The 16,683-nt window shown below is 52.8% G+C and overlaps 1 protein-coding gene across 24 annotated transcripts in view; it reads right to left on the bottom strand.

Annotated features, from left to right (window-relative positions):
• Positions 1-557: 557 nt before the first annotated feature.
• Positions 558-16,683, bottom strand: part of Sh3tc1 (SH3 domain and tetratricopeptide repeats 1) — a 44,298-nt gene continuing 28,172 nt past the window's right edge. For 22 of the 24 annotated variants that reach the window (XM_087583151.1, XM_087583165.1, XM_087583157.1 and 19 more), the window contains 9 exons: positions 16,316-16,449; positions 14,809-14,850; positions 10,342-12,021; positions 6,989-7,169; positions 5,472-5,622; positions 4,088-4,210; positions 3,757-3,907; positions 2,661-2,857; positions 559-952 (listed from right to left, as the gene is read on the bottom strand). In XM_087583151.1, coding sequence (XP_087439277.1) covers positions 695-952; positions 2,661-2,857; positions 3,757-3,907; positions 4,088-4,210; positions 5,472-5,622; positions 6,989-7,169; positions 10,342-12,021; positions 14,809-14,850; positions 16,316-16,449 — 2,917 coding nt within the window. In that variant the 3' untranslated portion in view covers positions 559-694. 24 annotated transcript variants of the gene reach the window in all.

Below are 16,683 nucleotides of genomic sequence, written 5' to 3'. Positions count from 1 at the left end.
AGAGGCCAGAGGAGAGCAGGCAATCTCAGGGCTGGAGAGGGTGGCCATGAGGCCACCACATTTACCAGGCCTGTGGCTATCCTGACACCATCAGGGATGAAGAGGTTCCCAAGCGGCTCTCAAGGTGTAAGGTGCCACGTCCTTCCAGGCAGGCTGGCAGGGAGGTCACTCTACTTGGTAGGCTCTGGGCCTCAATTCCTCCCTGCTGTGTGGTAATGGATAATCTGAGTCCCCACATCTCCTACTGCCCACGGAGGCCATCATGTCCTGAACTCCTCTCAGGCAGGTACTGTGAGGATGAACGATGCAGGCTTGTGTCATATACATGAGTGAGTAGAGAGGAGGAGAGGTCACCTTAGGTCCTGCTGAGGGACTCCCAACACCTTACCTTTTGATAGGCAAGGGGATGGAGGACTGAGGTAAGTGATTGCCCAAGACCACACCGTGAGAGAGCCTGCAGGAGGCCTTGCTGACACCTGCTGAGAGCAGTCCTCACTGCAGACAAGGTGGGGCTAGGCTGCGGTGTGGGTCCAGAAAAAGGATGAGTTAGGGCCACAGTTGCTGAAAAATATTTACTACTGTTTGGTCCTTCAGTTACCCCCAACCCTCAGCAAAAGAATAATAATAATAACAATAGGTTGCCCATACCCCAAGAAGAGGAAGAGTCCCGTTGTACGTGCCCCTTCTCAGGTTGTCAGGATGGGTAGCCAGGGGCCAACCAGGGTGCCCGGCTACAGAAGTGCTGGGGTACCAGGTTGGTCCTGCGGAGATTCAGTTCTGAGGCAAAGGTCCTTGCTTTTTGGTAGAAGAAGAGGGACATTTCTCGGTCCATGAGGAAGTTGTGGTAGATGGTAGCCAGGCGTGTATAGATCTTCAACTGAGCCTTCTTGTGGCCCAGGTCCACGGCTGCTGCCAGAGCCAGCTGGTAATACCCAGCTGCATCGAAGGGGTCCTGTGGGTACATGTGTTTGTGCTAAGCCAACTCACTGGAGTGTGGGGATGCCCGGAGTGTGGGGTGCTGGGATGGGCTACACCATCCCGGGGCACTCTGATATATCTACCCATAACGGGCAGGGGTTGGGATGGAAATACCTTAAGTGATCCCCAAGGGCCACATGATCCCAGGCTCCCTCTCAGGCACTCCCTACCATGATGGCTGACCAACGGGGCCACATCAGGACACTATTGGGATATCCCTTCTTGTTCTGTCACAAGCACACCTTAGCCTCTTTCCCCAACATGACTGGAGCTTCCTAGTCCTTGTGTTTGGACACCTTCCGTTGTTGTTGGTTTTGTTCTTTTGGTTTTTTTTTTGGGGGGGCAGGGTTTTTCTGTGTAGCCCTGGCGGTCCTGGAACTCACTCTGTAGATCAGGCTGGCCTTGAACTCAGAGATCTGCCTGATTTTTGTCTCCTGAGAGCTAGGATCAAAGGTTTGTACCGCAGCCGCCCAGCTGGACATTGGTTTTTTAAAAATCTGTCACCACTAAGGGTACACAGCTCATGTGCTGGCTCAGAGAAGCTCCAAGCCCAACCCAAGTGTGATCCAAAGACCCAGGTGACCTGGAACAGCATTATGGCTACCCCTCAGGTCCTTCCTGTGCACACATCCATGTCCCTTTCCTGAAGTTCCCTTCTTCCTCCCAGATCCCAGAGCCTAAGGCCTCAACCTGTCATGGACTCTGCTTCTTCTCTCCTGAGCCTCTCTGCTGTCTGTATCTCACCTTGCCTCACCTCCAGTGGCCCCTGGACACATCCCACAGCTGCCTCCTGCCTTAGCTTATTCAGAGGTCTTTTCTCACAAGAGTGACTAAGGGGCTTCCTGAGACCCCCACCTAGCCTGCTTCCCCTGTCACATCTGGGACAGCCCTCTCAGCTAGCAACAAAGCCCAAGATCTAACAACGTCTTCTTTGTACCAGCCCCACAGAGCTAGGACCCAAGAACAGAGTGGGACACATACCGCAGATGGTGGGTACTCTTCGCCTTGGGCTCAAGGCCACCCCTCCCTGGCTAACTCTTGGAATGTGAGGAAGCATGGGAGATAACCAGCACCTCAGTGGGTAGACGTTCTTGAGGAGAGGGCATTCAGCTATGTGGGAAGGACAGCCAATGTGTGTGCCTCTGTATGCACCTGTGTGGCAGCTTGGAGTCACACATGTGCCTGAGTTGTGACCAGCAAGGATTCAGAGAGGTAGCCTGGGGTCAGCATACCCCTTCTTGAACCTCAGTTTCCTTCACTGTGAGGCAGGATGGTATTATTTCCACCCATCCCTCCCAGGAAAAGCAATGCCACAGAATTCCAGTAAGGAACTGTGGAGAAAGGTGGGTTTCCTGGAAGAGGTACTGTGGTATGGACTGTATTCTGCAATGTGAGTGGTCAATGTTTATACATGTCCTTGTCTTTTCACATTCTTTTGGGAGAATCACCACACTCAGGAAGCTCCCTAATGACTTTCCCACTGCTGGTATATGGTACCCTGTGTTACATGAGAGGACCAAGAGGGTAGCCCTGTCTGCTGTCCTCTCTGGCTTCTCACATCTAGGTCTTGCTCCAGGAGAATGGAGGCCTTTCCTGGGAGGCAATGACTATAGTGTAGACCCCACCCACTCAGGCGGAGCAATGACTCTACCTCAGGCTGAGCCCCTACCCCTTTTGCCCACCTTCAGCTCATAGAAGATGATGTCACCCAGTACCAGGTAGACCTTCACATAGTACAGGGTCTCCTCATCAAATTCCAGGGGCGAGGTGCAGAGCGACAGAGCCTTCAGGAAGAAGTGCTCGGCCAGTTCCCCGTGGCCCAGCCGGTGGTGCAGGGTGGCTAGCCTGTGGTAGGCCACTCGCTCATTCAGCCGGTCACCTAGGGGTGCAGGTAGAGGGGCAGGTGTGAGGACACCACCCAGCAGGGCGTGAGCTAATCAGGAGCACGCAAATACAGCACCAGGCGACACAGCCGTTCACAGACTTAGCCCAGGCAACTCTAGCCAGTCCTTTCCTGACCCGGACACGCTCTCTCATCCATAAATTGTCTTCCTTCTACTTCCAGATCTGCAAAGCTGCAGGCTCATACACCCCACTTCCTGTCTGCATGGAGTTGCCTGGCGATGCCTTCAGCTAAGCCCATGATCTGTGCATTCTCAGGCACCAGGGTTCACACGGGGACTGGCTGTGGCTGCTGCCTTGTAGGCTGTAGCCATGCTCACCAAAGCTCTAGGCTTTCCCCTGCACGGGCAACCTGCAGAGGTGGGCTCGAGTGCCCATCAAGGAGCCTGTATACGCAGCACTTTGAATCCAGTTGCACATCGCCTTCAGGCCTGAGGCCCCAGCCAGCCCACTCAGGGCTCTGTCCCAGGAGGAACAGAGACACTCCCGGTCAGTGATTAGTGCTGGACAGAAGGTAACCTGACATTAAGCAACAGGCTGCAGACAGTGGGTGAGGACAGAAGAGGTGGGAAAGGGAGGTGGGAGAGAGACAGCATACACAAGTCCACCTGTGTGACGAGCAGGACAAGCCAGCCCGCATGTGGTCCAGCCAGAGAAAGAAGCAGAGAAAGCCTATGAGCTTTGCTCTCTCTCCTCAAGTCCCTGCCAGCTCTGGGATCAGCTGTGGCCAGGCACTGCCGGCTCAGCAGAGCTGGTGTGGGCCTCAGTCAGCCTCTACAGGAGGTGGGAGAAGCCAAGCAATGTCTACTCTGCAGACCTGGGACTGGAGGTCTAGTAGGATGGGGTGCAGAGCAGGGCACAGGGCTGAGGACTCACCTAGGGTGATGCTGAGTGCTAGGGCCTCATGGGCGAACTCTAGGCCCTCCTGGGGTGCCTCCAGTGCAGACAGCAGGGCCACCAGCTTGTTGCACAGGCGCAGCTCCACTTCTTGGTCTCCTACAGTCACAGCCAGGGGCAGTGCCCGGTCCTGTCCATACATTGAGGTTAGACTTCTGCAGTGCCCACCATGCAAAATACCTCCTGAGCCCACATGTGTGCAAGGAACTTTCATCTCCCTTTGTATGGTCTTCCCATGGGACAGAGGTTGGTTCTATCCTGACACCCCAGGCTAGGAGCTGGGTTACTCCAACATACAGTGGTCACTCACCCGGTAGAAGGACACAGCTTTCTCCCGCTCCCAGGTCCCATTGAAGAAGATGTCCCCAGCTGCCTCAAACAGTTCCAGCCCCAGCTTAGGGTCCCCGGTATACAGGGCTGCATTCTGTGCCACCTGTAAGAATCAGAAGTTCTCTGGAGACTTACCTTCCAGAGAGGCTGTATCTGAGATGTGTGGTCTTACACTTGGAGACACTGACCTTCCTCCTGTCCCTATGGGCTTGTGGCTCTGAGGAGAAGAGCTTTCAGGACCAGAGAGCTTAGAAGCACCAGTTCAGCGGCATCCCCAGAGCTGAGTAGGTGTGGACTGCCCAGATGAGCAGGGAAGAACTCAGGCCTGGCTTCTGGCCTGCCCGCTATGTTCAAAGCTGGCTGCCCTTCCTGTGTCTCCCACCATATCCTATTGCATCCTGACCCATCCATACCCACTTCTCTCCTGTCAGTACCACAAGACAGGGCCTGAGGCTGTGACTTCTCTGCTGTGTCCAGGGATGCCTGCAATACCTGGTATACAGTAGGAGTCCAACAAACATCTGTGAGGTAATAAATACACCCACACTCCAGCTTCTAGGCTGGACCTTAATGTTCTCGTCCAGTAGATGGCGCTAGCTCCCCACCCTGACTCAAAGCTACTGGATCTCTGGCTCAGCCGGCCCTCCCATTGCTCTTTGAGCCCTGGGCTCCTGGCTCCTAGATCCTCAGTTCACCATGCCGCTCCTGTGCTCCTTGTCTGTCCAGATCTCACTGTGTTTGGGAAGCATCACAACTTCTGTGATAAACATGTTTTGAAGTAAGCATACCATGAGCTGCTGAAGCAAGCTCTTCTGTGTGCAAACTTAGTGGACATGGCATTCTCACATACACTGAGCACTAGCTATGTACCAATAAGAGGCGGGTATTACACGGGGGGTGGGGTGGGGGGGACACCTTCTGCCCAGGGAGTTCAATGGTTATCAGAGAGGCTGGGCATGGGGGGAAACTGAGGGAGTCAGAGTGGGAAGGAACTGAATAGGGGTACTCAGCAGTGATGGGCGGGTGAGAAGGATAAGTGGGTAGATATATGGGTGGAGGGGGGTGCACAGATGAGTGGGTGGACAGAGGAATGTGTGGGTAAACAGGGAGATGTGATGAATGGATAAGCGGGTAGGTGGCTGAAAGGATGGATGGGTGAGTAGATGGATGGATTGGTGGGTGGATGGGTGAGTGAGTAGATAGGTCAGAGGGCAGATGAATGGGTGAGTGGGTAGTTGGGCGGGTGGGGTAGGTGAGTGGACAGTTAGGTAGATGAGCAGGTGAGCACAGGGCAGTGGGTGGGTAGATGGGTGGGCTGGGTGGTGAGGGAGGGAGCCAGTGCATCCTGCCAGCACTGAACGCACCTGGATGTACAAGTCCACCAGCTCATTCTGACGGAGGATATAGTAGATCTTCCCTGCCTGCAGCCAGGCGCGTGCCTCCTTCTCCTTCTGCTGCAGGTCGATGAAAATCCCCAGGCTCCGTTTAGTGTAATCCAGAGCCGACTTGTAGGCCCTGGGGTCAGACATAGGCATCAGAACAGGATCTGCCTACAGAATGGTCTGGAAGGTCAGGACCTGAAGGAATCCTCTGTGGGCAGCATCGTGTCCTGCCCCAGGCACCCGGTCACAGCATGGGAAGACAGGGGAATTCTTCAGAGGGAAGACAGACAGCTATGTGTAAGGGGCTCTCTATGTGCTATTACCCCTAGCATGCTGAATCCAGCTAGCAATGGCTAGCTGTGTGTCAACCTGACATAAGCTAGAGTCATTTGGGAAAAGAGGGTCTCATTTGAAAAAAAAAATGTCCCCACCAGACTGGACTGTGGGCAAGCCCACAGTGCGTTTTCTTGATTGACATGTGAGGGCCAACTTACTGTCAGCAGAGCTACTTCTAGGCTAGTGGTCCTGGCTGGAGAAGAAAGCAGATTGAGCAAGGCATGGAGAGCAAGCCAGCAAGCAGCATCCTCCATGGCCTCTGCATCAGCCCCTGCTTCTAGCTTCCTGCTGTATTTTGAGTTCCTGCCATTACGTTTCTCAGTGATGGGCCATGATATGGAAATGAAAATAAACCCTCTCTCCCTTCAAGTTATTTCTGGTCGTGGTGTAGAAACCCTAACTAATAGACAGTCTGTCTTCTCTGGGAGACATTGACTTACGTCAGAACTCAGATCCTAGGCCAGGGCTTCTCAAATTTGTATATACTGCAGTGTTACCCAGGACCCCTCTCAGCAGTGGCTGTCCCTGAGGCCTGAGTGGGGCTGAGCACCTTCAACACGCTTCCAGGGAGATGCACAGCAGCCCAGGGACATATCCAAGAAGCCTGGCTCCAGACCACTGTTCCCGCTGTGAGTTCTGTGCTAGCACAGGGTCTCTCCTGTTTCCTATCAGGGTCTTCCGTGCTCCAGTGCCCCTGCCTTAGGGGAGGTGTCCTGTTGAGGATTTTTACCAATTGGCAGGCTAGCCAGAACCTCAGTATAGGTCACACCTCAAACATGACCCTGAGACCCGGCTCCAGGGTAAGTTGGCTCTGCCCTCTGTGGTGAGACGCCTGAAGAACATGTGGCCACCATTGGACATCTGGTGGGTGAAGGACACTCAACTGGCCCCAGGCTGACAACTAAAGATTAGGGGCAGGTAGGGGGGTCATCTCAACAACAAGCATGGCATGAGTGGTTTGAAATGGCTGGACTGATGACCCTTGTTTAACTGAGGAAAAAAGGATAGGAGGGTGGGACCCCATCAGAGCGGGGATCATGTTGGGACTGCTATGTCACAGACAATGAATGGAATGATTTTTAGCCCTGGAGAATTGGGGCTTGGCTGGTTCTGAGGGGAGGGACTCCCCAGGGTTTCTGTGCCCCCAACACCACTGCTCTTACCGCTCAGTGCCCAGCGACAGGTAGAGCTGACTGATGGCCTCCAGGAGCTGCCCCTCCAGCACCTTGTCAGCGGTCTTGCGTGCCAGAGCCAGTTGGAACTCATGGTAGATGACACATCGCACCTCGTTGGGCATGACCTTACTGTAGAAGTGGCACAGCTTTTGCACCGCCTGTAACTGACCTGGGTGGGGACACAGGGAGGATGTGTTACCCTCCTGATTCAATCACCTTTGAGGCACCCCAGTGCCTCTGTGTAGAAGGATTGAAGGCCCCACTGTATGACTCCTTCTTCTTCACTTCTGAGCAGGGTCCTCAAAAAATGGGGATCCCAAGCTCAGAGCTAGGCTATATGGTCTATAGAGTAGTACACCATGAGGTCTCATCAACTGACATGTGGGAGAAGTGTGTAGATAGTGTGGATCAGTTCAGCTGGTCCAGGGGAAGGTCCTGCCCAGGCTGTGGCCCAACCTACCCCTTTTGTTTTTGTCTTAACACACTCTTCCTATCTCCACCCTGGCAGCTCAATAGAGTTGGACACACACAGCCCATAGCCAGCATCTTTCTGCCATATAGGACAATGGATTCATCCTACATCAGGCTGTGCTCCGCCCATAAGTCTGTGCTCCACCCGGGAGGCAAGCCTCCAAGCCATGGCTCACTGGACTATCCCAAAGCCAGGGGCTGGGAGCCAGAGGGCATCCCCAACTGTCAAGACAACTTGGAAATCAACACAAAGGCAGATGGCTTAGCCGTGCCATAAGCAGACTAGATCTTGAGAGTTCAGGTCTTCTCAAGGGCTCATAGGGCAGTCTCTAAAGACACGCTCCAGACCACTGACCAAGTCTCAGGAAATGCAAAAGGACAGAAGTCATAGGGAATGTGTTCTTTGGCTATACGGGAGCAAAATAAAACTATAGGGTGAGTTCAAGGCCAGGTAGTACAACTAGTGAGGTCTTATCTCAAAGACTGGGAATACAGAAAGTGTTTATCTAGAGTGTTTATCTAGCATGTGTATGGCCCTAGGATAGTTTGTTTACTCCTGACAACCAAACAGATGGACAAACAGAAATCAGTAACAGTAGAAAGTTTGGTAAGTTCATGGAGATATGAAAGCTAAGCTGCCCATTTCTGAATAGCCAGAGGTTAGAGGTAGAGACACAAAGGAAACAGAAGCATAGAAGTTTAAGGGATGCCTGGGTTAGAGACATGGCTCAAAGGTCAAGAGCACTGGCTTCTCTGACAGGAGACCAGGGATTGATTCCCAGCATCCACATGGTATCTCACAACCATCTGTAACTCCAGGCCTAGGGCATCTAACGTGGGGATCTGACACCTCTGCTGGCACCAGGCACACATGTGGTACACAGATATACACGAAGACACAGGAGGAGGAGGGGGGGGGAGGTGGTGGTGGTGGTGGTGATGGTGATGACGATAATGATGGTGATAGAAACTTGAGGGATGTTGAAAGCAGCGCTGAGGGGGAAACTGATAGCTTTGAGTGCTTTTGATGGCCATGGAAGGGAGGGGGAAGAGAAAGAGAAGAGAAGGTGAGACTGGAGAAAGGAATGGGAGGGAGATGGGTGGGAGACGGGAGGAGGGGAAGGGAGGAAGAAAAACTCCAAACCCCAACTTCTGTCTTAATGAACTACAAAGGATCAACTGTGTTGCTGTTGAGAGGTAGTAAGAGGAAACCCACAAAGCCCAGGTCTGGGGCTTTGAAAAGACTGACAGAATTATAACCCTCCCATCGGACTGGCCAGGGGAAAGAGGTTGTGAATTTCTAAAACCAGAAATGAGGGGTGTGTTGCTGGCAGTCTTCACGGAAATGACCATGAACAGCTGCCCATCAACGCACCAGAATACTTTCCAGAAACACACACTGCACCAACACTGACCCAGTGGTGAGCTGGCCTGTGGCCCTGGGGCATCCCTCAGTCTCCCCAGCGGAGGAGAGAGACCTATAGCTGGGTCCTTAGCGGATTCTAAGTCTGAAGCTTTGCATCCGAGGAGGTCTGGCAGGGATGGGCTGGGGTAGCTACGTGGTCAGGTTGCTGAGGCTGTGAAAGTCTGGCCCTCAGAGGCAGGATGTAACCTGAGGTTTCCTGGGTTCCTTTCATGCCAGAGTCTATCCTGCCAAGGCCTTCCCTGCTGGACTCTGCACACAATCCTTGGGGGATTTCCTCCCTGGCTCCCTCCACACAAATCATGTTCATGACACCTCAAATGTATGTTAGGTTCTCTTCTAGAGAACAGACTCAAGCCAGACCCACCTCCACCCACCTCCTCTCCATCTCGGCAGCCACAATGAGTGTCCTATAGAAATGATGGCTCCCCGGTCCTCTCAGGAAAAGGGATAAACCATAGGCTAGGGTTCCTAAGGATGCTTAGACCCCAGCTGAGGCTTAGCATTCAATACTGCAAGGTGCATGGGTGGAACAGCTCTGTCCTCAGTTCCTCCAGCACTCCCTTCTTGACTAACCTTTCCTCATATCTTTAGTCAAAGAAGTGTCCCCAAGCCACAGGCTGGAGTAGAGCTGCCCGTGAGCACAATGACAACCCTCTGTGTGGCTGTTCTGACCTGGCCATCTGTTTCCTGTCCACCTCCTGGCTCTAGCAAGAACATGGTCTCACCCTTGGGTTGGGCCTGGATAACACCTGTACGGGGTCCTTGTGGGTGGATTTGATCAGCTCTGAAGCCCTGGTGACTTCTAATGAAGAGGCCACGTGAGGTTGTCAGGGCTGCAGAAGACAGAACTGGGGGTCCAGCTCACAGAGCCTCGTGTTAGCTCAGTGGGGCCCCAAATCTCAGTGTTATGTCTAGGATGACCTCCATCTCAGTATAGGGCAGTAGGGAGGGGTTGTGGAGTCCTTAGAATAGTGGTTCTCAACCTTCCTAATGCTGCCACCTTTTAATATAGTTCCTCATGTCTTGGTGACCCCCCCAACCACAAATTTACTTTTGTTCCTATCTCCCAACTGTATTTCACTCCTGTTGTGAATTGTAATGTAAATATCTGTTGTGCGATGGTCCCAGGCAACCGCTGTGGAAGGATCTTTCAACCCCTCCCTAGGGGTCGAGACCCACAGATTGAGAACCACTGTCCTACAGTAAGGTCCTCTCAAGGCATCCTCCATGTCATATCCAGCCCAGCACAGGAAGAGGTGGAAGAAGTATGCCTCAGAGGTGATGGCGAACATCTCCAGGTTTCTACTACTCAGTGGGTAGTCTCTGTCCTCTGCCTCCCACCCCAGGGTGTTCTGAGAAGGGAATGACTTGCTTTCTCAGAAGCCGGCATGACTCATGTAGACCCCAGGAGGAGGCGTGGAGGGGGAACAAGGTCGGTACTTACTCTCCAGATGGTCCGTCTCCACAGCCACCAGAAAGGCCCACTCATAGTAGCACTTGGCCTGCTGGGGGAGGGTCCGGCGCGTACACAGTTGGCCCAACCACAGGAGCACCTGGGTGAAGTCACGGCCACACACGCCACTGGGCAGCTGGGAGAAGAGCCCCACGGCCTCCCGCAGGTAGTGCTGGGCCAAGCTGCGTGCGCCAGCTTGCAGGCACAGGGCCCCAAAGTTAGCTAGGACCACTGCCTGGCTCTGCAGGTGGCCCTGGCTGTAGGCCATGTGCAGAGCTCGGAAGTAGCCTTCAGCAGCCTGCCGGGTCCTGCCCATCCTCTTCAGGGCCATGGCCACCATGTTCATCATAACACATTCCTGGTCCTTATTGGCCACGGCCGCGTCTGAGACGCACTTCAGGATGTCCATGGCTACTAAGCTTTTCCCACAAAGCAGGTGCAGCCAGGCGAGCGCCACTAAGCGGTCCACGACAGGGTGGACCCCAGCTGCAGTGTCAGCTTCTGCAGCCTGAGACATGAAGGCTATGGCCTGGCCGTACTGCTGGTGGTAACTGTACAATTGAGCCAGGCTGGCATAGAGTGGCCCTCGCAGTGTCTGTCCCGTGCCGGGAGGCAGAGAGGCCAATGCCTGTCTGAGGTAGTGAGCAATCTGGGAGGGAAGGCTATGACCTGTGCTCCTTTGGCTGTTTGGCCCAGGAGCATTCTGGAGTACCAGGTCCACACTCCTCAAGGAGCCAGCCAGAGAGCATCTTGTCCACAGTGAGGACACCTTGAGGCAGCTCAATGCCAGGTGCGGCAGGCACTTCCGGCCATAGATGTCCGCCAGAAGCAGGTAACAGTCTTCAGGCCACGAGGCCTGCGGGGTCCCCACATCCCTGTTGAGGCGAAGCAGTCTCTCCAAGTATGGCAGTGCCTCCTCAGGCTGTTTGAGGTGGGTGTAGTGCCGGGCCAGCAGGAAGCAGGCCCGGGCCTCGGCCTGTGGGCTGAGGCCACAGACGACCCTGCGCAGTGCGTACTTCAGGAGCTCGGCATCTGTGCTGCAGGAGTGGCCGGGCGTTCCCAGGAGCAGCGCTGCGGCTTTGGGTGCCAGCTGCACACACTTCTCCCCGTTCTTCTGCTTCAGGTACACAGTAGCCAAGCTGCTATACACGGCCGCCACCAGGGAGAGGTCCCCAAAACTTCCCTCCAGAGCCCCCAGGGCCTCTTCAAAGTACACCCGGGCCTGGGATAGTTTGAGCTTTCGGGCACACAGCCGCCCCAGCAGGAGGCAGAGCCTTGCCAGGGCCATGCCCAAATCGACTTTCTTGGCAACTCCTCGGGCCTGTGCCAAGCGTTCAGCCAACTCTTCTTCATCATCAAAGCTATAGAGTGCGGTGCTCAGGCAGGGAAGTGAGATATCATACAGGCTCCGGAACTGGGCCCTATAACCAGGGGCACTCAGGACCTGCAGCAGTGAGTCCGGAGGCTCAGGGTCTGTCCAGTCATCGTCAGGATCCAGGCAGAAGGGGGGCTCCTCAAGGTCCGGTGAACTCACTCTGCTGGACACCGCTCCAAGGCTCCAGGATACAGGGTCTTCAGGGTGGTCAGGGCAGGCCTTGCACTTCTCTAAAACGTTCTTTACCATGTGCAGACTCTCATGTGGCTCTGGGTTCAGGTGAGGCAGAGACATTTCTAGAAGTAACAGAAGGCCAAGTTGGATCAGCTGTAGACCTGAGTCCCAACTTGACCTGCGTGGTGTCCCCCACCCACTGTTCCACTAGCTGCATGTCCCTGCTGCCCCACTTTCTGGATGACACTTTCTGATTCCACAACACTAGGTCTGAATCAGTCAGTCCTGATTCCTCCTGTCAACTTTCCTGCCCAGAGTTTTTGAGACCCTGAATGTTGGAGCAGAGGGATGGCTTGCAGACAGTTTCTCTTTAGAAAGAACTGAAAGCCACCTAATCATCTGGCCCACAGTCCAACCACAGGAGTATGACTCTGCAGGACCCTCAGACTCTAGAAGCCAGGAAATCACTGACAGCCAATTGGCACAACTAGTCAGCATGGACTCAAAGGCTGCCGCAGAAAACAGACCAAGTTAAGCATCATGCCTATCTGTGTGACCTGTGTGCCCGGTGTCTATGGAGGGCAGACATATGGGGAGCATAGTTCAGTGGTAGAAAAGGTACCTAGCATGCACTCAGCAACACACACACACACATACACATATACACACACACATACATACACATACACTCACACACATACACACACATATACACACATACATACACATACACACATATACACATATATACACACTCACACACACATACACTCACACACACATACACACACATACACATACATACACATACACTCACACACATACACACACATATACACACACATACATACACATACACACATATACACATATATACACACTGACACACACATACACTCACACACACATACACATACATACACATACACTCACACACATACACACACATATACACACACATACATACACATACACACATATACACATATATACACACTCACACACACATACACTCACACACACATACACACACATACACATACACTCACACATATACACACATATACACACATACATACACATACACACACATATACACATATATACACACTCACACACACATACACTCACACACACATACACACACATACACACACACATACACATACATACACATACACTCACATACATACACACACATATACACACACATACATACACATACACACATATACACATATACACACACTCACACACACATACATACACATACACACATATACACATATACACACACTCACACACACATACATACACATACACTCACACACATATACACACACATACATACACATACACACATATACACATATACTCACATACACACACACACACACACACACACACACACACACACACACATGAAATGAAGGCAGAAGGCAGATGGACAATGATGACAGGGATGTTTGTCGTGGTCATTGGCCTCAGCTGTCTCATGGGAAAGTGGTAGTAGTCTCCTTGGGGAATGACCCAGGGACAGTTTATAGATTGGCCACTGAGCACAATCTACCACTGGCTGCTAATGAGACCTTAGTCTCAGACAGGTGCAGACCCAAAGCCAAACTCCTCCACCGGGGCAGAGTAAGCAGACACGTATTTCAACACAGACAACACAGGCCTAACATGGAGTTATCTGGAAGGAAACAGATGAACAAAGGCTCTGGGATTAATCCTTCTTTGGGATTAAACAGCCTCTTTGCTCTCAAGTGTGAACGTTAAAGCATGCTCTTCCAGAGGACAGAGGCTTGGCTCCCTGCACACAGGGCAGCCCACAACCAGTTCCACTGCGCATCCAATGCCCTTTTCAGGCCTCTGTAGACAGTGGGCACACAGGTCATGCAGATACACACATGCAGACAAACACACACATAAAACAAAATCTTTTTTAAAAAATATATGCTTCAGACAATCTGAAGCCAGATGTGGGAGCACACACGTACGGTCCCAGCTCGTGGGAAACAGAAGGAAAATCAAGTCTTCAGACCCTCCCTCACTACATGTCATGTTTGAGGCCAGCCAGAGACTAATTTTTTTTTAAATCTATCTTTCCTATTCTGTAAAGCCTTCCAACAGACCTGAGCCTACTGGATTGGTCTAGAAATCCCCAGCCACAGAGGCCTTCCTGACTAGACAGATGGATGAGCCCTAGGGTCTCTGTCAGGACCTGGGCAGAGGATGGGCCACCCAGGAGAAAGCTGTTCCAATGCACATCTGCCTCTGTTCACTGCTCCCAGAGCAGGAGGCTGGGACCCTTCCCAGCTGTGCCAGCCTCCTCCTGGCCCTCTTCCTTGAATCCCAGTTGAGCTCAGATGGGTACATTTCTGGGGGTTATCCAGGCTCCTCAAGGGCTCACATTTCTAGATCCCATGTTTAGAGCCTCTGGGGAAGGTGTAACTGGAGAGGAAGATGGAAAGGGTATTTTGGGGTGGAGCCTAAGAGAGAGGGACCTCAAAGATTGAGTTAGGAGAAGCGGCTCTCCCTCCAACCCTAACTCCAACCACTACACTCCCCTAGTAGTATAGTCAGGCCCACTGTGGGGAATCTGGATAGTTACATCTGTCTTGAAAAGGAGCCCACAGCAGTGTGGGCTGGAGCGAGGGAAGTGACTCGGCCTTCTTGGGAGACCCTGCTGAGGAAGAGGTCTGAGTTCCCAAAGCTTCCAACAGTTGCAATAGAGGAGCTCCAGGCCACCCATCCCACATCCCCCAGACCCTGCAGACACTTGATGGCCAGTGCCCACGGCCTCAGATGCTGCCGTCTCTGTCTTGCGTTCACACCTGGTGAGCCTGAGTTCACACCCGAGACTCAGTCATGAGAAGAGGACCCCAGCCCCGCAGGGCAGCACCTACCTTGTTGCTCCAGCTGTTCTCCCTCAGCTTCTTCTAACCAGTCTAGGAAAGGGAAAAGGGCAACAGTCACTCCTTTACCTGTGCCCTGTGTCCTGCCTCATACAGCCATGTGAAGGCAAGATCTGTAGTCACCAGCACCTACAATGACCAGGGCCAGAGAACTCACGTTCCCAGATGTCTCCAGGCAAGGACGGAGCCCATGTCTACCTCTGATGCCCCCCACACTCCTACTGAGGGCGCCTGTGATCCTTGTCAGCTTCATGGCAAGCAGAGGCGCAGACAGAAAGCAACAGGACAAACTGGGTTGAGTTCCTTTTGAGGAACTCCCCCCAATACCCCGGTGGCATTTGAACCTCATTCCCACTTACTTGGGCGAGTACTAACTGCCTGCTGGATTGCCATAGCAACCGAATGAGGAAAAAGAGCTGAAGAAGACATGTAAAGAACAGGAAGTTACAGTAGCAGGCAAAGCTTCAAGGTGTGTTGTCAGGAGAGGAATTGCACTACCTTTGAAAGTTCTGGGTCCTGGAATTCCAGAGGCCCAGGCCAACCAACACCCATGGAGCCCGTTCTGCCTGGGGCTGGGAGAAGTGGATCTGACCAGCACAGGCAGAAGGACCAGCCTTAGTTCTGTTAAGGGTGCTGTCAGATCACAGTGGGATTGCAGGTCTCCCTCTCCGCAGTAGCTGAGAGCCCAGTGTGTCTGCATCTGGTGCTTGGTGACAGGAGATGGGCTCCTTCAACACCCAGGGCCTCAGGATTACTTTCTGGTGTCACCAATCCCTGATGTCTTTGTATTCTAAGCCTGGGTGTCTGCACCGGACCCTGAGGACATTCTCTTGGCTTGCCTTTCTCTGGTCCCTGGTGGGGTTTCTTTATTTTTTCTTTCCAATTACCATTTATTTTATTAAAAATAAATAGCAACACCTCCCTCAACTCCCCTCTACTACTTCTATAAGCAAGGGCTAAGACCTCTACCCACTGCCCTGGGAGGAACTTCTCAGCAATTCTGACAGCCCCCTCTCCCCTTGTCTTTGCCTTTCATGATGCCCCCCTGTCTCTGTCAAGACACTCATTAACTTCCGCCTTCTAATCTGACGTGCCGGCAACTGAGATGTAGAAAACCCATGCATGCTCAAACACAAGGGGAATGTTCACTGCTTCTTTGTGGGGATGGCCTGGGGGAGGCTGCAGAGTTGGAAAGGGAGCAGAAGAGTGGGTCCCTGGGGAGCTTGGAAAGAACCAGAAGCATCCGACTAGTGTCCAACTCTCTTGGGACCAAGGCAACAGTATATCAAAACAGTGGTGGCAGACAGAGAGGGCAGAGTCTGACAGTTACCTGTGTCCTTGACCAGACCACTGGGTTCCACCCAGTTGCAAAGCATTTGGCCCACATCCTTCATCCCAGTTTCTGCTCAGGGAAGACTCTAGGTTAAAATGACTTAGCCAGCACAATCTTGTCTCCATAGCTTACAGAGACCAGAGGTGCCACACTACCTGTACCTACCCAGGCTGCATGTGGTACACACATCTGTGCCAGATGTCCTGCACAGGAGCCGCCGGGCATCCTCGTCTGAGAAGTGAGCCTCACTTCTGAAGAATGACCTTTCTTCCTCGCTGAGGAAAATTGAACTTTCCAGGCTAGGGAGAGAAAAAAACAACAACACCTTATTTAGAAGAACTAATTCTCTCAAAGCCCAGGAGGCCCAGGGTGGGTGAGCAGAATGGAGTCTAGCCAAGACGCTCATCTTCAGGTGAACCAAGTTTAGTGTCATTCCAGGACTGTGGGACAGAGCCACAGGCCAGCTGAATCTCCCTCCTGTGTGAGCCAGGTGGCTCTTTCGTGCATTCCCTTGCTCCTATCTCACAGAGGAC

This window comes from Rattus norvegicus, chromosome 14, assembly GCF_021556685.1.
Source record: "Rattus norvegicus strain SHRSP/BbbUtx chromosome 14, alternate assembly SHRSP_T2T, whole genome shotgun sequence".
Taxonomy (NCBI): Eukaryota; Metazoa; Chordata; class Mammalia; order Rodentia; family Muridae; genus Rattus; species Rattus norvegicus.
This window is presented reverse-complemented; position numbering and strand designations above follow the sequence as displayed.